Below are 23,340 nucleotides of genomic sequence, written 5' to 3' on the forward strand. Positions count from 1 at the left end.
CTGCGAGGCTTTAGAACTTTCAGAGGTACTTTTCTGTATGCAAAATAATTTTGTTAAAATAACAGGTTGTAACCTGGGAATGGTGGTGCAAACCTTTAATCCCCATATTTTGGAGGCAGAGGTGGGTGGGTCTCTGTGAGTTTGAGACCATCCTGGTTTACAGTGTGTTCTAGGACAGCCAGTGCTATGTAGAGAAACCCTGTCTTGAAAAACAAACAAGCAAATAAAAGCCAGGTTGTATTGATTTTACTTAAATATTATAATAAAAATTTTAAGAGAGTTTATAAAAGATAAATTTTATAGTCATGGATGCTGATGAGATGGCTTAGCAGTTAAGAGTGCTTGTTATCCTAACAGAGAGAACCCAAGTTCAGTTGCCTCATCTCACATCCAGTGGCTCAGAACTATAATTCCAGGAACAGGAGATCTGTTCTGTAGATGCTATCATCCACATGGTATACACACACACAGACAGACAGACAGACTGATTCCAGCAACATGGGATCTGTTCTGTAGATGCTGTCATCCACATGGTATATACACACAGACAGACAGACACATAAATCTTTAATAAACTTGGTTGTCCTGTTATCATGAGAAATAAAAAATTATGTTGACTGCATGTTTGTGCTTTTAATCCCAGGAAACTAGGGTAGGAGGATCATAAATTTGAAGACAGCATCTGTACATAGTTCCAGACTAGCTTGGGCTACATAATAATACATTGTTTATTTGTTAGCACCCCCATAGAAAGATTGTATTGAGCATACTGTTTTTTCTGTGTTACTTTTGTAAGCAGAGTTACAAAGTAGAGCCTAAAAAGGAAAATAGTGCTTGCATTCTATGTAAGTTAGTTTTAATTGAGATAAGTTGCAAGTAAAAATAGAAGAAAAGGAAATTTTGATCAGTAGGTCTCATGGAGTCTTAATAAATATAATTTCTGGGCATAGAAAGTATAAAAGATTTCTAGGTGGTTCAGGGTCCATGTAAATTGCCTATTTAATTCTAAATAATAGTGGTGCAAGAGGTGGCTCAGTGTTAGGGTACTGACTGCTCTTCAGAAGACCAGTTTTCAATTTCTTTTTTCTATTTTTTAAAGGTTTATTTATTTATTTTTTATTATTTGTCAGTTTGCTTTTGTGTATGTATTATACTATCATATGCCTGGTGCCACAGAGGCCAGAAGAGGGCTTTGGATCCTCTGAAACTGAAGTTATAGATGTTTGTGAGCCATCATGTAGGTACTGGAAATTGGACCCAGGTCCTTGTCAAGAGCAGCCATCTCTCCAATCCCAGTATTTTATTTCAAACACTCATATAGCAGCTAACAGCTAGCCATAACTCCAGTCTTGGTGGATCCAATGTTCTTTTCTGGTTTCTACTAATAATAATGTATAAGGTATATATACATATATGCAGGCAGAACACTCATGCACATACCATAAAAAGTAGAAACCCTGTATGATAGAAACCGTAGTTTTTTATAGTCAATTATATGCTGCTGAAGTTTTGTCTGAAGGGATTTCTTTTACTATGTTGCAAGTTACTCTTTTAATGTTTGTAATACTCACTTTATCCGTAGATTGTTCCTTGTCAATACCTATTACAACCCGTGAAACATGAAGACAGACAAATCTACACCCAGCATTTAAAATCTCTGGCTTTTTCGGCCTTTACTCAGTGCCGGAGACCACTTCCAACATCAACCAATGTAAAAACACTGACTGGGTTTGGTCCAGGTTTAGCTCTGGAAACTGCTCTTAAAAGTCCTGATGTAAGTATTTTGTTTTCCATGAACGAAGTTATTAAGATGACTTAGATTTTAAGATCTTATATAAAACTAAATAATAATGCTTTGTTTTATTCTCATTTCTAGTTGTAAGATGGCTTTTTTTTTTTTTTAAACAGAGACCAGAATGTATTCGACTTTATACACCACCTTTTATTCTGGCTCCTGTGAAGGACAAACAGACAGAGCTAGGAGAGACATTTGGAGAAGCTGGACAGAAATACAATGTTCTTTTTGTGGGCTACTGTTTATCACATGATCAAAGGTGGATTCTTGCATCTTGCACAGATCTATATGGAGAGCTTCTAGAAACTTGTATTATTAACATCGATGTTCCAAATAGGTACTTACAGTTCCTAAAATATGATTATCCCAATTTGAAATGTTAGTATATGTGCACAGGTACAACACACAGTGTCTCATACTCAGTAGGCAACCATTTGAAGCTTATATACATTTTGATAGTAAATGTTGAGATTCTGGGTATATTTTTATAGTTAGTACTTTTATTGTATAATTAAGATAATTAAAAACAATTCTGGTCAGGCATGTTGTCACAAGTCTTTAATCCCAGCATTGGGAGATAGAGTCAGGTGAAGCTCTGAGTTTGAGGCCAGGCAGGGCTACTTAGTGAGATTATATCTCATAAACAAATGCTGTCTCCCCTTAATTCATTTGTTACACTGATTTTTTAAATCTAATTTTTATATCCTAAAAATCCCTAACTTCTTATGTTATAAAGCTTATGACAGTGATTTTAGATGAAGAATTTGAAATATTACAGGGACTGAGAGATGGTATAACAGTTAAGAGTGTTTGCTACTCTCCCCAGATGGCTGGAGTTACCTGTTTACTCTGGCTTCCGCAGGCTCTTGTGCTCATGTGCACATACCCCAATACATATAATTTAAAACTACTTTTAAAATTTTTATTTTATGTGCACTGGTGTTTTCCCTGCATGTGTGTCTGTACAAAGGTGTTAGAAGCCCTGGAACTGGAGTTTCAGACATTTGCTAGCTGCCATGTAGGTTTTGGGAATTGAACCAGGTCCTCTGGAAGAGCCGCCAGTTCTCTTAACCTCTGAGCCATCTCTCCAGCTCCCTTAAAATATTTTTAAATAGCGATGGTGGCGCACGCCTTTAATCCCAGCACTTGGGAGGCAGAGGTAGGCGGATCTCTGTGAGTTCGAGACCAGCCTGGTTTACAGAGCTAGTTCCAGGACAGGCTCCAAAACCACAGAGAAACCCTGTCTCGAAAAACCAAAAAAAAAAAAAAAAAATTAAAAAAAAATTAAATATTATTGAAAGCCCTTCTACTCATAAAAGTGGATCTGGGCGGTGGTGGCACACACCTTTAATTCCAACACTTCAAAGGCAGAGGTGGGCGGATCTCTTGAGTTTAAGGCCATCGTGGTCTACGGAGGTAATTCCAGGACAGCCAGGTTTACATAGAGAAAATACGTCTCAAAAACCCAATAAACAAATAAATACTGCTTGTAACATAAGCTGTACACTGTTGTTTGTTTGTTTTTTTTTTCTTTTTTTTTTAATTTATTTTTTATTGAAAATTTCCACCTCCTCCCACTTCACTCCCCACCTCCCCCTCCCTCTCCAGTCCAAGGAGCAGTCAGGGTTCCCTACCCTATGGAAAGTCCAAGGTCCTCCCTGCTCCCCCCAGGTTCAGGAAGGTGTTTTGTTTTGTTTTTTGGTGATATATTTGCATTAGTCATGATAATTTGGAAAGAATATTTTATCTGAAGGAAGAGAACGGATAGCACCATAATCAGGCTTTGGTTGTCATTTTACTTCTTTGATCAAAAGGTAGAAATAAACTACCTTTTGACCAAAGTACTAGCTGCTTTTGTAGAGGACTGGGTTCCATTCCTGGCACCTACATGGTGGTTCACAATCATTTATAATTCTGGTTCCAAGGAATCTAATCTTTTATTCTGGTCTCTGAAGATCAGGCCTACATGTGGTACATATACATATGTGTAAGCAAAACAATCATATGCATAAAATAAAATAAATCTTTGAAAAAAGTAGAAGTGGAACAATGATTAAGATTTGTAGGGGTAGGCAAGATGGCTCAGCGGGTAAAAGATGCTTGCCTCCAAACCTGACTATGGATTTGACCCCTGGGACTCAAATGATGGAGAGAGCCAACTCTTTATGCCTGGGTCGTGGAATATGCTTCCTCCTGCACAAATGAAAATAATTCTAATAAGATATAATGAGACCTGTCTTGAAATGTAACTCCTTCCTGGTTTCTTGCTGGTCTATGGTATTGGGAAATTTAGGCAGCTGAGCTACGGCTTATTTATTTATAATATCTGTCAAATAGTTTTATCTGCCTCATCAGATTGTTAGGATAAAGTGAGTATTGCTTGCACAGTGGCTCTGCCATATATTTGTAACATATATAAATAAATATATAAATAAATGTTAGCTGATATTGCTCATTTGCAAAGTGCTTTGTTACACACTTGCCTACCTAATAAAGGACATGTATTAGAAACATACAAAAATGTTATTTGGGCTGAGAAATGTAGTTTGTGTTGGGTATTCTTTACTTTTTTTTTTTTCTTGGATTTTTGAGACAGGGTTTCTCTGTAGCTTTTGGTGCCTGTCCTGGAAGTAGCTCTTGTAGACCAGGCTGGCCTCGAACTCACAGAGATCCGCCTGGCTTGGGTATTCTTTACTTTTTAAGGTATGGAAATTCGTTTAGTACAAATTGTTGGCCAAAATTGGACAACTCATCATTTTTTCTAGTTCTTGTTCATGGCGTTCGTTGTTCATGTGTGTGAAGGTGTCCGATTCCCTAGAACTGGAGTTATAGACAGTTGTGAGCTGCCATGTGGATGCTGGGAATTGAACCCGAGTCCTCTGGAAGAACAGCTAATGCTCTTAACTGCTGAGCCATCTCTCCAGCCCTTCAAATATATTTTGAGAATTTATTTATGTGTGTTTGTGGAGGTCAGAGGACAACTTTAACTGCCATTCCTCAGGTGCTCTCCATCCAACCTTCTCCTTCTTTGAGACTGGCTAGACAGCCTGAACTTTGCCAAGTAGACTAGATGACTGGCTAGTGTGCTCCTAGGATTCACCTGTCTGCTTCCTTAGCTCTGAGATTAACACTGCACATTTATTTCCTTAGGTTTAGGGAATTGAATTCAAGTCCTGATGCTTGTCAGAAAACAGTAAGAATAACAAAATAATCCATAAATTTGAAGCTGCATATGATACCATATACCTGTGTTTCCTCCAACTTGGGGAGCTAAGCCAGGAGGATGGATTATTTGAATTTAGGAAACCATTTTGGGCAACCTAAAGAGATCCCATATCAAAAACTTAGGAACTTGAATGGCAAATATGTGTGTATCAGGACTTGGTTTTTATAAAGGTTTGAAGCATTTAAATTAAGTAAAGGACCAGGAAGAGGGGATATAACACTGTAATGGAAGTATAGGCATATCATATACAATATGATACCTGGTACCAGTTTATATACCCTGGTACCAGTCAATAAAACAGGATAAAATTAAATTGATGAACCAGTTTGTCACGTATTTGAACCCTCATAGAATTTCATTATGTTAATTTTAGAAATATTTACAAACATTTCATTCAATAGGGCTCGTCGGAAAAAGGGTTCTGCCAGAAGGTTTGGTCTACAAAAACTTTGGGAGTGGTGCTTAGGACTTATTCAGATGAGTTCCTTACCATGGAGAGTGGTAATTGGTCGCCTTGGTAGGATTGGACATGGAGAATTGAAAGGTAAATTATGTTTTTATCTAGTTTATTTTTTTTAACTTTGTTTTATGGTGATGTATATTTGGTTCAGAACATATTATGTAATACATTGAATAAAATACTAAAGTTCTCAACAGTTAAGAGTTCTTCCAGTAGACCCAAGTTGGATTCTCAGCACTCAACCTGGAGGCTCACTATATCTGCACTTCAGGGGTCTGATGCCCTTTTTTAGCACTGCCGGCACTGCACACATGTAGTGTACAGGCAAAACTCACACATAAAATAAAAACATCTTCCTTTAAAATGCTAAAAGTTATCAGTAAAACATTGTGTGTAAGAAGGAGCGTATATAAAGTCATGTAGATATGTAATGGCTTGTGTGTGATACTTACTGGAGGTAAAGGGATAAGAAATGTCAGGAACCACTATAAGAGTTTTAGCTTTGATAATTTCTGTTTTAGACATATGCTAATTTAAGTGTTGCTATGCATTTCTTTCATTGTAATCTTGGATAAATAGTATAACAGAGCACTTTCTTCCAACACTGTTTCCTTTTGCCCCGTCGATACCTGCAGATTGGAGTTGTTTGCTGAGTCGTCGAAACTTGCAGTCTCTTAGCAAAAGGCTTAAAGACATGTGTAGGATGTGTGGCATATCTGCTGCAGACTCTCCGAGCATCCTTAGTGCTTGTTTGGTTGCAATGGAACCCCAAGGTTCTTTTGTTATCATGCCAGGTTAGTTCACTTCAGTATATACCAGATTTCATTATTCATTGTACTCTTTAAGTTTTTAAGTGTTACGTAAAAGTCTTCACTTACGAAAAAAGGAAAAATGCATCTCTCTTCAGATTCTGTGTCAACTGGTTCTGTTTTTGGAAGAAGCACCACTCTAAATATGCAGACACCTCAGCTAAATACTCCACAAGATACATCATGTACTCATATACTTGTGTTTCCCACTTCTGCTTCTGTGCAAGTAGCTTCAGCAACTTATACCACTGAAAATTTGGATTTAGCTTTCAATCCCAACAATGGTAAGTTAATGGAGCCTTAGAAATTCTATTTTATTTGTTTTGAAATATCTTGCTATGTATCTCTGTCTGGCCTGCTGCTTGCTAGTTAGCTCAGGTTTGGTCTTGAGCTCTCAGCAATCCTCTTGATTTAGTCTGAAAGTGCTGGACTTACAGGCATGTACGACTCTGGCTGTTTTATTGTTGTTTTTCCCATGCTCAAGCCACCCTCCTGTTTCAGTCTCCCAAGTAGCTGGGACTACAGGCACACATCATTATGCCTGTACTCTTGAGTATTTTTTTTTTAAATATTGACAATTTAAGTAGGCTGAATAGCATGCCTTGACATTTACCTTCGTAAGAAAAAAGAGTTTTAAAGATTTGTTAAGACCATTGAGATGGAAAGTTTTATTGTATACTATGCAGATGGGACTTAAAAAGCAATAAAACATATCTTATAACAAGGTAGCAAAGAGAAAGCTTTATATATACACAAGAGGAAAAAGCTATTTGATGGAAGAAAAGGATGCAAATTCGGAGAGAAGGCTGTGAGCCAGTGCATAAGTTCAAGTCTCCGGAAAAGACAAGGAAACAGATCACTAAGAATTTTGACTCCCAAACATAAATGAAAAAATTTGTTTTGTTTTATTCTAATAAGTGCATAGTGTAGGTGGCTCCAGGAAATGACCTCACCATTTTATATTATTGTATCAGAATTGATACAATTGATATGAATTCTGTAAATTTTATTTTGATTGATCTTAAAATTTTTGTATATTTATGCTGTTGTTTCGAGCTACTTGTACATAAACTTTACCAGTCATATACAATATATATATAAAAAAATCTCTCTTCTCTTCATACGCCCATACCCACAGTGTTTTCCCTCCTCCTTCCCTCCCTCCCTCAAAACAATACTGGAGACTGGAGATTGGTTTAGGGCTTTCTGCATGTTAGGCAAACTGTTTCTACACTGAGCCTTATTCATAGTCCTTTATATGTCAGTTTGTGGGAACAATGCTTTGTATAAACTGCTAGAATAGAGATGGAACTTAGTGAACCTCTTAGGTTGTATTTAATAGAAGAGACTAATAGTGTTTATTGTTACTCTAAATTACTTTTGAAAATGGTAGATCTTCAAAAATACACATACTGTTTTGTTTTGTTTTGCTTTTATTTTTCTTTTTTGAGACAGAGTTTCTCGTGTATCCCTGGCTGTCCTGTTACTCACTCAGATGACTAGTCTGGCCTCAAATTCACCGAGATCCACCAGCCTCTGCTTTCCAAATGCTGGGATTAAAGGTGTGCACTACCACCACCCGGCAATACACATACAGTTTATTTGCACTATCTGTTTTTCTTTCCTTGAGATAGGGTTTCTCCTTGTAGTTCTGGCTGCCCAGAAGGCCAGACTAGCCCCAAACTCACAGAGATTCACCTGCCTCTGCCTCCTGAGTGGTGGGATTAAAGGCATGTGCCACCTCTGCCTGGCATAGTTTATCACTATTATTTTATTATGTAATAACTTAAATATTTATTTGGTAATGAATAGTACCATTTAAAACACATTTATATTTCTTGGTGTTATGTTGGTTTTATTACCCGTTGTTTCTATAACATTATTATATTAGTGTCTTAAAAGAACATGAATTTGTTATAATGCTCAATCATTCTCCGTTGGTTAATATCAAGGTGTCTTAAGGTTGATTCCTTCTAGAGTCTTAGGTAAATCTGTTTCCTTGCCTCTGCCAGCTTCTAGCAGATAGTTTGTACGAAGATTACAAAGCCTATGCTCTTTAGCTTCTACCCTTTCTCTCCATTTTGAACAGAGAGTAGTATCAGCAGTAGTCCCTTCACTGTCTCCCACTCTACTCTCTCCTTCCTATCATCACAGGGACCATTAGATTAATCTCTTCATGTCTTTTTAGATTGATCAATACTGCAAGATCCTTTATATGACTGTCAGCACAATACGTGGCACACAATTAATTGATGCTTTAGTAAATGTTGGTTATATTAACCCATTTTACTTTAAGATGTTTTTCAGGGTCTTACTATGTAGCACTGGCTAGGCTGGAGCTCACAGAAATCCTCTTGCCACTGCCTCTGTGTGTTGAGACGAAAGGTGTGCATCAACATGCCCCAGTTGTTGTTTTGGGACTGGTTCTCACTGCTTGTATAGCCTAGGCTGGCTGTCCAAGCCATAGCAGTCCTTATCACTCAGTCTTCTAAGTGGTGGAATTATAGGCATGTGCCAACATGCTTTGCCAGTCCCACTTTGGTTAAAATTTATTATAATATTTTACTGTGAATGATCATAGTATACAGAAAATAAAATATTAATTTCTTTTCTCTGTACAGATGGAGCAGATGCAATGGGTATCTTTGATTTATTAGACACAGGAGATGATCTTGATCCTGATATCATTAATATCCTTCCTGCATCTCCAACTACATCTCCTGTACATTCTCCAGGTTCTCATTACCCCCATGGAGGTGATGCTGGCAAGGTAATTATGCTAAAAAAGTTTTAGTGTATGTAAATGCCATCCATCCATCCATCCATCCATCCATCATTATATGAACTAGAGCACCATTTTTCCTTTTAAAATTAGCAAAGAGACGAGATCAACTGAGCTCATGCACTTTTGTTTAGCTATTAATATTTTTTTGGGGGGGGAGGGCCATGATTTCCCTACTTCTGTCTCAAAGGCATATGCTGCCCATGGTCTCTTTTGTTTGTTTTTGGGGTTTGAGCCTCCACTGTGTAGGCATCATACCAATATGTTTGTTTCTCTTTTTTCCCCCTAACATTAAAAGTAACCGTAATCCTATGATCAAAATACATTATAGGAAATTCTCAAAGAAATAATAAAAAGGGGTGTATAATTTCTGGTGCTTAAAAAGCACTGATATAATGAATAGTTTCATTATGAATTAATTTCCTTTTGTCTGTTTTCTTAAAATAATGTTGAGAAATTTGTTGACCAATTAAAACGGAATGAACAATAGTCTGTATTGCCATAATGCCTTCCAAAACATTATTGAAATTAATGACATTTTATAGATAATGCTAGAGGAGCAAAGCAAGTTGAATTTGTCTTTTGTATCGGGGTTGAGGAATTAGTTGAACTATTAGGAAATAGCAGTTATAGTGAATGATTTGTGTTTTGTACTCACTTTGACCTTAGACATACTCACTTTGTTTTGCTGTTTCATAATATACTGTTTTTATGGTATTACTAATTTAACTATTGGGCCTAAATTTGACCTCACACATGAGCTGCTATGGACTCCACATCCTCAAATTTTGAGATGATCTAGATAAGTTGTTCAGGTTAGCCTTAAACTTACTTTGTAGTTCAAGACTTGAACTTTGGTCCTCCTGCTTCAGCCTCTCAGCAGTAGAGATTATTGGCCTATCACCATTTAAGTTTTAGTGTTTTGTGTGGTTTATTGCAATAATTATAGTAATTGTTCTAAGTAATTTTGTATTTATGTTCGTTATCTGGATATACTGAATGAACTAATATTTTTGTCTTTCTAAGGGTCAGGGTACTGATCGGCTACTTTCAACAGAATCTCATGATGAAGTAACTAATATTCTTCAACAACCATTGGCCCTTGGATACTTTGTATCAACTGCCAAAGCGGGTCCACTACCTGACTGGTTCTGGTCAGCATGTCCTCAAGCACAATATCAATGTCCCCTTTTTCTTAAGGTATTACTATTTCTGTGGCAATTCCTAACTAATCCTTATTGATAGTTTTAGTCCTGAGAACTATTGAAGTGACATTTTAAAGCTTTATAGCTCATCTGAATTCCAAGTTCTTAAATACATTGTGGGTTTTTTGTTTTGTTTTGTTTTTTGTTTTTTTGTTTTTCGAGACAGGGTTTCTCTGTGGTTTTGGAGCCTGTCCTGGAACTAGCTCTTGTAAACCAGGCTGGTCTTGAACTCACAGAGATCCGCCTGCCTCTGCCTCCCAAGTGCTGGGATTAAAGGCGTGCGCCACCACCACCCAGCTCTTAAATACATTGTTGTATGTATTTCTTTAGATGATCTCATAAAAAATAATTATCTAATATGAAAAAAGTAATTATAAAATTTATATTAAGTTTAAACATTATTCTTAAGTCAGACTTCTGGAACTCTTGGTTTGAAGTTATATTTTCAGTTGCAATGTAAAAGTTTAGAGCTGATAAACATTACAGTGTCTTCTTCTAGTCTTATTCTCCAGCTGAACATACTTTAATTCAGGAAACTCACTTATCTAAAGTCATACATTTGTAGTAGACATCTAGAGTAAAACCTGGATCTTTTAATGATAATTATGTTATTTGAATAGGATGATACTGCATTTCTATTACATTTCATTATTTTGAGAATTAAAAAAATTTGGGGGCTGGAGAGATGACTCAGAGGTTAAGAGCATTGCCTGCTCTTCCAAAGGTCCAGAGTTCAATTCCCAGCAACCACATGGTGGCTCACAACCATCTGTAATGAGGTCTGGTGCCCTCTTCTGGCCTGCAGGCACACACACAGACAGAATATTGTATACATAATAAATATTTTAAAAAAAAAATTAGCAACCTTTTTTATACTCTAATTTACCTATTCTAAAGAGTTTTCCTTGTATAAATTACTATTGAGTAGAATGGGTGTGATAACACATGCCTTTAATCTCAGCATCCAGTAGCCAAAGGCAGGAGGATGTCCTTAAGCACAAGGCTGGTATACACAGGGAATTCCATACTAGCCAGGGCTACATAGTGAGTTCCCTGTCCCAGAAACAAGCACACAACTAGTGAGCATTGTGACTTACAATCTTATGACTTGGGAGGCGGAGGCAAGAAGACTCCCTAGGAATTGGAGGTCAGCCTGGTTTATAAGCCGTACAAACGTAAATGAAAAACTGGTGAGGAGTTTTTAAGAAGTGATACTCTCAGACCTATTGATACTTACTTTTCCAGTGTCCATCTTACGTGTTATAAGATGGGGAAGGAAAATGAGATATGAAAGCTCTCTGTGGTTGGTTGTTACCATTGCTATTACTGCTCAAAAATAGTAAATGAAAAAAAAATAGTAAATGAAGATCTGCCTCACACAATGTAAAAATCACTGTGGGCTCTTTACATTTCAGGTCAGATTGTATGCTTCCATTTTTGAGATAATATTTTAGTAGTTGCTGAGCATAGAAATTTCTTGGATCGTTTATGCCAGTCAAATCTTGTTACCTTAGGCCCATATCCCATTGTGTCAAAGTATTTGAGATTAAACAATGGATTTATGTAGCGCATTCATAAAGATTACAATAAGTGAATCTGTAGCTCCCCTTCCCCTGCCCAGACAGTGAATGTCAGGCAAGTATTCTGACCTATCCTTGCCCTTTAATTGACTATTAATAAAATGTTAGTTTATTCTGTGACTTTTATTCCTCTTCCAGATGTTTATTGCTCTATCCTGTCGCATTACATGAACATCTTCCAGGGGCTTTTCTGCAGTATAGTAGTGTTTGGAGCCTCCTTGGTCCTTTGGGAAGTGCTGCACTTGCTCTCTCCTCACACATGTAGTCACAGAGCCTGTATGCACACTAAAAGTTTTCAAAATAGCAGTAAATGACCCTGCTTATTTCCAAATTTAGTATAATACCTATTTGTAGTTCATGACCTACAAAGAGATTCAGGGCACACTTTTGTTTAGTAAACACTTATTATGAAAAGTCCAAGGGACAATCCAGATTCTTTTCTACTCAATATTTATTTGCAGAGAGGATAGTGTAAAGTGAGCATTCACCCTCAGATACAGTGTAACAAGATTAGGACTTCTGGTTCTGAATCGCAGGTAAGGCATAACTTAAACATAATTTTATTATGTTTTTCATATATCCCATTTTAATTCTGTACTGTAATCAATAAAACCACTTGGTATATTTCTCTGTATGTGAGAAGTCAATGGGTTCTGTAAATGCTTAAAAGTAGTTTTATTATAAGAATTATCAACATCCATTTACTCTGTAGTGATCTGCTGAGTGAGACTTACTAATAATTTATAGATGAAGAATTTATAGACAATTCAAACATACATATTTTGATTATATTCCTGAATATATTGTATATGAGCTTGCATACATGTATGCTGTTGTGATGGAGAACACAGATCAATATAAAGAAGTATCTTTATAGCATGAAGAAAGCTTGTGAAGGATTGTGGTGAACACTACCACTTTGTCATAGTGTTAATACTGCATATGTACACACTAGATGACTGATTTCACTGTATGAATGTGAAGAATAGTAGCACATTCCTTCTGCCCACTACTCACTGCTATATCTAAATGTGTGTGCAATTGTTAGACACCTCTGCTAAGAAATGCATTGGGCAAGCAAGTATGTATACATTGTTTTGATTGTAAAGTGTTCATCCAGTGGAAGCTTTGTTAAAATCACAACTTCCTAAGTAAAATATTGTGCAGGGTTACTCCCTTGGCTTCTTTTTAGTGCTTAGTATCCAAATATAGCTGCACAGTCTAAAGTCTGTGAAATTAGAAGATAACTGGAAAGCTCTTCCCTCCCTCCCTCCTTCCCTTCCTCCCTCCCCTCCCCTCCCCTCCTTCCATTCCTCCCTCCCCTCCCCTCCCTCCCTTCTTTTATCTTTAAGGATTGTTATATGGTACTAAAAGAAATTAAAGCAAAAATTGTAGAGAGACCCAATGTAAGTTTTGCACCTTAATGTTTCCATCAAAACCCTGAATTTTCATAGAAGCTCTTACTGCTAACATTGTCGTAAAATCAGTTTCATCAAGGACAATAGAGTGGGAGAGCACATTGAAACTAAATAACTGATTTCCCACATGGCTGACTGATTGATTACCTTACCTTTTTAGGCCTCTTTGCACCTCCACGTGCCTTCAGTGCAATCTGACGAACTGCTTCACAGTAAACACTCCCACCCACTTGACTCAAATCAGACTTCAGATGTCCTCAGGTACAGCTCTTGGAACATTGCCTGCTCTCTGTTTTAGTTTGGGTAAAATAAGAATGTTTATTATTACATATCTTTATTCTATTGGGTAAAAGTTGACAGCTTTTTAGTTTTGAATCCCTGGATGAATTTTCTTTTAGATGGTTTTGTGTTTGGGACTTAAGTTTTTTTCTATCCACTCATGATCTACCTCTGAGCTAAAACCTTATTGAATATTACTTCTTAAAAACTATTTTATTCTTTTTATTTTGGGTAGTTTGCCTGCTTGCATGTCTGTGCACCTTATACATGCAGTGCCAATAGAGGCCAGGAGAGGGCACCAGATTCACAGGAACTGGAGTTAGAGACCTGTTAGCAGCCATGTGGGTACTAGGAATTGAACTATGGTCCTCTGGAAAAGCAATTAATGCTCCTAAGCACTGATCCCTGCTGCATTACTCTTATGTTTGGGCTGGTAAGCCCCAAACCTTATTAAATTACAGGGAATGTGTCCTGTGCTTTGTTTGTTTGTTTGCACTGGTATTTTGCCATGGGTGTTGGTCCCCTGGAACTGGAGTTACAGAAGGTTGTGAACTGCCATGTGGGTGTTGGGAATTTAACCCGGGTCCTCTGGAAGAATAGCCAGTCCTCTTAATTGCTGAGCTATTTCTCCAGCTCCCAGAATAAGTCATTTTCTAACATGAATACATTTCTCCCCTTAATTTTTGAAAAAGGGTTTTATGTATCCCAGGCTAGTTTCAAAATTACTATGTGATGAAGTTAGTTATGTCATTCCTTACTATTTTACTTTTATTGTTTTGTTTTATTTATTTTATTTTATTTTTTGAGAGAAGGGTTTCTCTATATAGCTTTGAAGCCTGTCCTAGAACTCTCTCAGTAGACCAGGCTGGCCTCAAACTCACAGAGATCCACCTGCCTCTGCCTCTGTCTCTGCCTCCTGAGTGCTGGGATTAACGGCATGTGTTTTTTAAGACAGGGTTTCACTGTGTTGTTTTGGGCTCCCTGGAACTAGACTGTTCTTGAATTTACAGAACTGTACCTGTTTCTCCCACTGCACTGCACTCAGCTTATTGCTTTTCTCCCTCCTTTTTGAGACGTTTCTGATTGGCCTAGAGCTCATAGAGAATAGGCTGGCCTTGGACAGAGATTCATCAGCCTAGTGTCTTGGGTGCCAGGATTAAAGGCACGTGCTGCTAAATAAAACTTTACTATTCCTTTTTAAAAGATGTCTTTATCTGTATTTGGTGATTCATACCTATAATATCAGGATTTTGGAGGATAAGAAAAGAGAATTACTACAAGTTTGAGACTAGCCCAGCTTAAAAAAACAAACAAAAAAAATGCACAAGAAATGGAACAAAACAACAAATACAGTGACTTTAGCCAGGTGTGATGCCACTCAGGAAGCCAGAACAAAAGGCTTGCCATGAGTTTGAGGCTAGCCTGGGTCACAGTGTGAAATTCTTAGCAAAGAAAGAGAGGTTTTGTGGTTGTGGTTCTGATGTAGTCATAGTACTTATGTGGCAGAGGCAGGAGGACCATGAGTTTTAAAGCTACCCTTGGCTTTAAACTCATGATGAGTTAGAAGCCAGAGTGGCATGCATGGCAATATCTTGTCATATGCACACACCCACCAGCACTTTGAATCATAAGAGTGTTGCTAATGTCTTTGTTGAAATAGATGGATTTACAGTTTATTTGCTTTTCAGGTTTGTTTTGGAACAGTACAATGCACTCTCATGGCTAACCTGTGACCCTGCAATCCAGGACAGACGCTCGTGTCTCCCAATTCATTTTGTGGTGCTGAATCAGTTATATAACTTTATCATGAATATGCTGTGATCTTCGTTTGATGGAATTGCGCAAGGAAAGAACAGGAAGAAAGGATATTTTGCTGCAGGATTAAGTTACAGTTCTCAGTGGAAGTCATTTGTGATGGGGTCTAATTCTTATTACTTCAACAAATATTGTTTTGACTTTGGGGGCGGGGCTATAACCCTATTTTTCATTGACTATACTGAGCTCTTTAGGGTGATGACTGATTATTCAAAACGTATTATAACATTTTCGTAGCAAAAATTAACCTTTTTTTTTTCCAGTCACAGTATTTGTGAAAAGTAATGAGCCATAGTACCCATTCATGTTAAAGAATATTAAAAGCATGGAGAGGAAACATGAGGAACAATGAATTTCAACATATGGCTTTAGAACATCAAGATGTTCTTGTATTGGATATAGTATCTAGTATTCAAAAAATGCCTGCATCTCTTATTTATTGTAAGTTTTTAAATGTATAAATTGTCTTATATTTCTTAACCTCTTTTATAAAAATTTTCCTAGAAGGTTTATACTGCCTTCTTGCTTTAAAGCAATTGGTCTAAAATATATGTAATCGTCTTAATTAAAAAGTTGCAGTAGGGTTGCTTTTAGAGTATTATTTTTTTGTAAGGGGGTGGGTCGGACAGTAAATTTGTATTGTCTCAATGTACAGTTTAACAGGGATAGAGGGATAATGTCCATACCATTGTGTGTGGAAGATTTACAGCTAAGCTGTAGTTGCAGAGTACATGTACAGTAATGAAGTTCACTGTGTTTATAAATTGAAAAGGTACCGGTCTTACAGCATTTTATATATCACACATTTGCAGAATAACATGATGGCAATACACATACGTGATATTGTTAGGTGGATTAACTTAGGATAAAATGAGAAATCTTCAGTTATATTTTGTACTATGGTTTAGGGCTATGACTAATATTTCAGGCCATTTCCAGTGAAAGAAACTTAGTTTTACAAAAAAGAAAAAAAATTTGCTACTGAATGCTTAAACTAATTTTGGTGTTTAATGTTACATGCTTAAATTTTTTTTTCAGTTTTCACAGTGGCACATTTAGGCATGGGGATATAACTAATTATGAAATTTATCTACAGGATCTGTTATAAGGTTGAAATTTAGCCCAGCTCTAGGCATTTTACAAATTATTTTAAGGGCAGTCACTCTTGATTGTTTTACTTTTTTTTTTTTTTTAAATTAAAGATTGGGAATGTGTGTGAGAGTATGCATATGTATGGGTGTGAAAGTGTGAGTGTGTGTGCAATCAAACTGTGGTGTAAATAGATCCTCAGTGAATTCTGGTATTCAGACTCTGTTCCACTAGTGAAAGAACCATTTTCTAAACTGTTTCCCTTTGACTTTTTTATTTATTGAATTTTCTTTTGAAATGGGAGATGGGAGTCCCAAACACCAGAGTCTGTACTTTTCTATGACACAGCTCAAATTATGGTAGGGCATATGCCAAGGAGGTTCTCACCTCCCTAAAGAAGGGACTTGAATTTTAGGGACTTTAATTCACCCCTTCCTTCAATACAACGTTCCCCCTTCTTGTTTGCACATGCCAAGATAACTGCTTTTACGCAGGCTTTACCCCTCAAATAATCCTTCTACAGTGCTGCTCACAAGAGCCCAGTTAGTCTCCTGCCTGCATCACTGACTTGAATTCACAGTCGCCAAGTCTACCTATCTTTCTTGGAAGCAGTCTTTCAAAATTCCTACTTGTATATTCATTAATTGTCAACAAGGACAAAATCGGTTGTATTTACAAAACTCAATAATTCAGTATGTTTTTTTTAAACTGAAACCTGTTTTGTAAATAGTATGCATTTAATATTATTTAGTATAAAAACATTTTCTTACAGTGTATTTTCTTTAAATTGGGTAAATGAAAACATTAGCAACTCTTGTTTTTTCTATAAAGAAACACAATTAGTAACAAGTTTTCAAATTATTCCTTCAACCTTAATAGAGCGATCCAAATGTTGAGCATATTTTGATATTAAATTTAAAGATCACGTCTGTTTTTAAATTATGCTAACACCACCACGAATTGTGTTGACATATTTTGTTCTGTATTTTCTTGGTGGGAGGAACTTGATTTGAGATAAAAGATGCTTATTTGGAATTTCTATTTAAAAACCATCCTTGATATTTTATTAGCTCAATAATGATTCAAGAAAATAGAAGACTATAATCCCAATTTACAGTTACTAACCTCTGATAACCACACCTCAGTTTGAAAACAGACTTAACAAGAGTATTCCCTAGCAGTCTCTTTCATGTAGCCATGAGCAGGAATCCCACACACAATTCTTCTTACCTGGCAATCAGGATCTAATCCCAGATATACAGAATTTATTCATAAGGTTGTTTCCTCCCCTTCACACATCAGTTCTTGCTCAAATAGGAAGTTGCTAAATAGCCATTAGAAGAAGAAATGAAGCCTTTTGTGCAAGATGATAGATTTAACTTACTAATGTACTGTCACAGACAAGCATGGGTAATCGTTTTGAGTAGGTAAGCAAAATTGTTACACTTTCTCCCAATGAGTTCCCAAACCTTGATTTCCTCATTTCAATGCTAATGCCTGTTTTGTGTGCAGTTATTCAGTTTGAAGCAGGTGAAGTTCCGTATGTTAGCATTTTAAAAGATTAGTTATATAATGTCTGCTTCCAGCCAGTCTGAAACATCTAGCCATACCTTTCTTATGCAAGCCATTCAGTTATCAGGACTGTGAATTAACACTGTATGAATACATTTCTGTACACCTTATTGTTTGGCCAGAAGGCCACCAAGTGTACTTATATGTAATCCTTAAATTTTAAAATAGCTTGTAATTTTTAAATATTTCTAAACTTTTCTTAAACCACTAAAATTAAGCTCTTACTACTTAGCCAACTATCCTCAGCTGTATTCATCCTCAATTGTCAGTATGGCACAGATTACTGTATTCAGATATTCTCTTTCATCTTCATATTTACTTCTGAGGTAATTTTTTTTAACTTAATGTGTTACTACAAAGATTTGCAGATCTTTAATCAAGCACTATGTTATTACTGTAATATCAAAATATTATGTCGCATTATTTCAAATGTTCAGATTGAATAGGTTAAAAGAAAGTCTTTAAATGCTTTTGCATCATAGAATCTGCTCCTACCCACTGTGGCATTGCATATTAGTCTGTTGAGACATTCAGTGTTGCTTGACTGACATTTGGTCTGGGTTTCCTCTTAATATTTTAGTTTAAATTAAAATTAAGAAAAAAATGTGTTTAACAAACATTTTAATTTTATCCCATTGTCACCAAATCAGCCGGAAAAATCTTACCTTTTGGTATTTCTTAGTGTATTAATGGGCCCAGAACTGTGGTTTAAATTTTTATATATGTATTCTCTCTCTCTCTCTCTCTCTCTCTCTCTCTCTCTCTCTCTCTCTCTCTCTCTCTCTCTCTCTTTTTGTGGAGTATAAATTTGAAAAACTGGATTTGGGACCTAAAATACTCCTCAGGTTGAGATATTCTTGAAGTTTTAAAATAGCTTTAGTTTTTAAAGTAAACTGGATTTGTGGACCTTAAAGTTACTGAGTTTAAACTACAAATTGTGACATCATTACTGGACATGTCAGCATCAACCCTCTCAGAATAGCTTGGTCACTTTATGAAGGGGCGTTTTTAAGTTGTTGTTTAGCAGTGACATTTAATATGGTCCAATTGCTTTTCTTTTTAACGTGACAAAAAAAATTTAAAAAAGAATAAGGAACAAACACTATTGCTGCCGAATGCCATAACACTGAGTTGTACAAATTGTGATTGAGGAAATGAAAAAGTTTATACTTTTTAAAAAAAAAACAAAAAAAACAAAACTTCAAATGGAATAAATTATTCATGAAGCCTTCATTGTGGTGTCTCATTGTGTTGAAAATATTTTCATCTTAAAATTTTTCCATCATTAGAAGATTATTTTTGAATCACTTATCAAGAGTAGGAGCTCACTTAGACATTGAGTAGGCTGTTTTTGGAGGGTCGGTTTGAGGCAGGGTAATGCTGTTTAAACCAGGTTGGTTTTGAACTCACAGAGATTTCCTTGCCTGTGCTTTCAAAATGCTGGGATTAAAGGAGTAATTTGTTGTTGTTGTTTCTGTTTTTCAAGAACGGTTTTCTCTTTAGCTTTGGAGCCTGTCCTGGAACTAGACCAGGCTGGCCTTGAACTCCCAGAGATCTGCCTGTCCCTGCCTCCCTAGTGCTGGGATTAAAGGCGTGCGCCACCACTGCCCGGTTCAGGAGTGATTTTTTTCTAAGAGAATGTTAATTCTTCAAATGTCCAGTGTTTATGGTAAATGTGCTGTGCGTGTACACACAACAGCTCCTTTTTTGCTGATTAATTTTGTTAACTATTTAACAAAAGAGTTATCTTGAAATTGTAATACGTTATCCTGTGTGTGTGTGTGCACCTAAGAGTAATCACATTCGTGTATGTGTGCCTAAGAATGATCACATTAGTGTGTGTCAGAGTGATCACAGTGTGTGTGTGTGTGTGTGTGTGCACGCCTAAGAGTGATCATAGTAACATGCCTGAAACATGAGGAAAAGCATTAAGATATGAATAATGTATCAAAAACATCTGTGCCTCAGTCCTGTAAGCAGTTGTATAAAATGCTTTGTTCAGAGTTAAGCTAAAGATATACCCTAATTATTGTGATCACTTGTAAGGTTTCTGCCAACAATTTCAAAAAAAAATGAAGGCATATGGCATTGAAACTTTTTACCTCAAATATTCTGTCTTATAGTTTTCCTCTGAAGCATTGTTTTGTTTTGTTTTCTGAGACAAGGTTTTTCTGTGTAACATTCTCGGCTGTCCTGGAATTCACTCTGCAGTCCAGGCTGGCCTCAAACTCACCTTGCGCTCCACCTGCCTCTGCCTCACCAGTGCTGGGATTAAAGGCGTGTGCCACCACCTCCTGGCCTTTTAAAAATTAAGCATTCTTATAAGTGAAGGGTATTCATTGTTTCGACAGCTACACACATCTTTTCTGTTGTTTTCTATTGTGGTTCAAAACCAGTGTTTGGGGACTTTAAATAATATCTCATTGGTAGAGCACTTGGCTAATGTATGCAAGACCCTGGGTTTAATCCACAGCAATGCAAACAGTGCCTCAGCATAACTATGGGCGGTTTGCTTGTTTACTTTCATTTGCGGTATGCATAAGGTATTGATACTTACAAGTAATACTAGTTGTTTAGTGATACCTCTGTTGATCACCCCTAGCAAAGAGTTCTATATTGGACCTGTGTGGTTCATGATTCTGTTATAAACCAAGAGTGAAATTGAATGGTAGTTGGTTCCTTTCCTGAAATTTTTCTTTTGAAAAATTTCCTGTCAGAGTTCTCCATGTTAGTTTCTTTGAAGGAATGAGAACAGAAGTATGGGGGAGGATGGTGAGCATTTTCAAGGAACAGATAATTTACTTGTGGAAATTGTCTAGACCCTTGGTATCAGTAGCACACATAGACCAAATAGTCACAAATGTATTTGTTAGATTGGTGAGGTAAACTGAAATACATTTTCTATTTGGAGTATTAATGCATTCATTCACTGCTAGAGTAAATGTTGCGAGATTCTGGCAGCTTTTTCCATTCAGTATTTTATTATCTTTGTTTCAGATTTTTATTTTGGGTCTCACATAGCCCAAGCTGGCCTTGAACTTGTTATGTATCCGAGGGTCATCCTGAACTTCTGACCTTCCTGCCTCTTTCCAAAATACTGGGACTACATATATAGGTTAACAAACCAGGTTTACAAGGGCAATGGTGGCACATACTTTTAATCCCAGCACTCAGAAAGCAGAGGCAGCCTGGTCTACAGAGTGAGTTTCAGGACAGCCAGGTCTATAGAGAAACTCTGTCAGGAAAAACAAAAACAAAAAAAAAGATTCCAAAAGGTTTGTTTTGTTTTTTCAAGACAAGGTTTCTTTGTGTAGCCTTGGCTGTCCTAAAATTTACTCTGTGACACCAGGCTGGCCTCACAGAAGCCGATTGCCTAAGCTTCCCAAGTGCTGGGATTAAAGGAGTGTGCTGCCACCACCTGCCTTGTTTTTAACTCATGGTGAAAGCCTCTTTTTATTTTCTAAGGATTTATTTACTATGTATACAGTATTTTGCCTGCATGTATGCCTGCACACCAGAAGGAGGCACCAAATTTTATTATAGATGAGCCATCTCTTCAGCCCTGAAAGTTATTATTGTCATTGTTGTCAACATTATTGTTTTAAGACTATCTCAACTGTGTGTATTACAGGGGCATTATTCTATTACTCTTAAAGTGTTCAGTATGTTCCTGTGTATAATGTAGGATGGTGTCAATCCTGGACCAAAGATTAAAGAACTCTTGCCTATAGGTATTAAACAAATTTGGTATGAGAAAAAAGGAAATGGATTTGTTGTTGGTATGGGTGTGTTCAAGTTAATACGTGTGTGGAGTCCATAGTATTCCCTTGCTTGTTTCTAAGGCCCTATCTGTCCACAGTTTGGTTGGAGGCAAATTCTCCTGTAACCTGGTGCTCAATTCACTGCAGTGTTGATAAAGTGTGCGGTGTCACACCCAAGCCTGCGATTCTTCTGTCTCTGCCTCTCAGTGCTGGTAAACTGGTCAGCGTCACACTTGGCTTTTCACTTGGTTTTGTTTTTATCCTGTTACCCAGGGTTTCTCTGTGTAACAGCCTTGGCTGTTCTGGAACTCTCTGCAGACCAGGCTGGCCTCAAACTCAAGAAATCTGCCTGCCTCTCTCTCCTCCCTAGTACTGGGATTAAAGGCGTGGGCCACCACTGCCCAGCTACACCTAGCTTTTAAACATGAGCTCTAGGGTCCTTCTCAGGTCTTCGTGCTTATATGGCAAGCACTTTCCTGACTTGAATACTCTCTTCAGCCCAGGAGATTAGTGGTTTTTTTTTGTTCTCTTTGCAAGACAGGCCCAATTGTAATGCATTAAAGAATGGCCTTTTATATAGGTAAAAACCCAAAGATTTTCTTACTTTGCTCTTACCTACTAAACAGGAAGGAAAGAAAAAGTTAATTTAAATAGCTCTCAAAGCATGTATTGTTTGTTGACTTGTGCTCAGTAATGCCTAAGTATAGTATAGGCTTTGGCTCTCATTCTTTTTGTTCTGAGAGAGTATAACATGAATTTTCCACAAAAATCCACCTGGTTCTCATTGTGTTGTTTGTCACTGAATGAGACTGCCGTCTGTCTGGTTGTATAGACCATAAAAGTCTCTTCCTTGTAGCCAGTTACTGGTTGGTTACAAGAACATGGTGATGCAGGTCTGTAATCTCAGCATTCGGAAAGTGATGGCAAGAGGATAGGCCATGTAGCAAGACTGTCTCAGAAAAGAAAAGAAGGGGAAAAATGGGAAGATAGCGGGAGATTTCACATACTTAGGAAACTAAGCAGGACATTGGTTTGAGGCCTGCCTGAGCTGAATGGCAAGACCTTGTCTGGAAAACTAAATCACAGATAATAGTAATGATAATGGTGGTAATCGTTGGCCTATGTGTTTATTATCAAAAGTTTATATATGTTGGACTGACTTTAGTCTCAATTAGCCCTTTCCAATGCTACGTCAAGAACTAAATGAAACTACTTTATCTGGGTTGGCCACTAAAATACACTTATTTTCAGACATAGTCTCAATCTCTCGTTGTAACCCACACTGACCTTGAGAACACCATACCCTTTCCTGGGCCTAGTAAGTAGAATTACAAGCCTGTACTACCACAACTAGCCTGAAATATATGCTTTTGGGTTTTAAAGGCAGGGTTTCTCTATGTAGCCTTAGCTGTCCTTGGCTGTTTTGGAACTCTATAGGTCAGGCCGACTTCAAACTTCGAGAGATCTGCTTGCATCTGCCTCCTGAGTTCTGAAATTCAAGTTGAGCACCACCACCACCCGGCTTGCAATATACTCTTTTTTTGGTTTT

The 23,340-nt window shown here is 37.1% G+C and overlaps 1 protein-coding gene across 1 annotated transcript in view; it reads left to right on the forward strand.

Annotated features, from left to right (window-relative positions):
* The window catches only part of Med13 (mediator complex subunit 13), an 89,885-nt gene extending 70,622 nt beyond the window's left edge, over positions 1–19,263 (forward strand). The window contains exons 22-30 of the mRNA XM_050119521.1: positions 1,583–1,774; positions 1,909–2,132; positions 5,423–5,565; positions 6,117–6,275; positions 6,389–6,574; positions 8,912–9,060; positions 10,099–10,272; positions 13,436–13,536; positions 15,243–19,263. Of these exons, the coding sequence (XP_049975478.1) occupies positions 1,583–1,774; positions 1,909–2,132; positions 5,423–5,565; positions 6,117–6,275; positions 6,389–6,574; positions 8,912–9,060; positions 10,099–10,272; positions 13,436–13,536; positions 15,243–15,375 (1,461 nt within the window). The 3' untranslated portion in view covers positions 15,376–19,263. The remainder of the gene's footprint in view (positions 1–1,582; positions 1,775–1,908; positions 2,133–5,422; positions 5,566–6,116; positions 6,276–6,388; positions 6,575–8,911; positions 9,061–10,098; positions 10,273–13,435; positions 13,537–15,242) is intronic.
* Positions 19,264–23,340: the final 4,077 nt, after the last annotated feature.

The sequence above is a fragment of the Alexandromys fortis genome, unplaced genomic scaffold (assembly GCF_014885135.2).
Source record: "Alexandromys fortis isolate MF-2015 unplaced genomic scaffold, M_Fortis_MF-2015_v1.1 scaffold_173, whole genome shotgun sequence".
Classification (NCBI taxonomy): domain Eukaryota; kingdom Metazoa; phylum Chordata; class Mammalia; order Rodentia; family Cricetidae; genus Alexandromys; species Alexandromys fortis.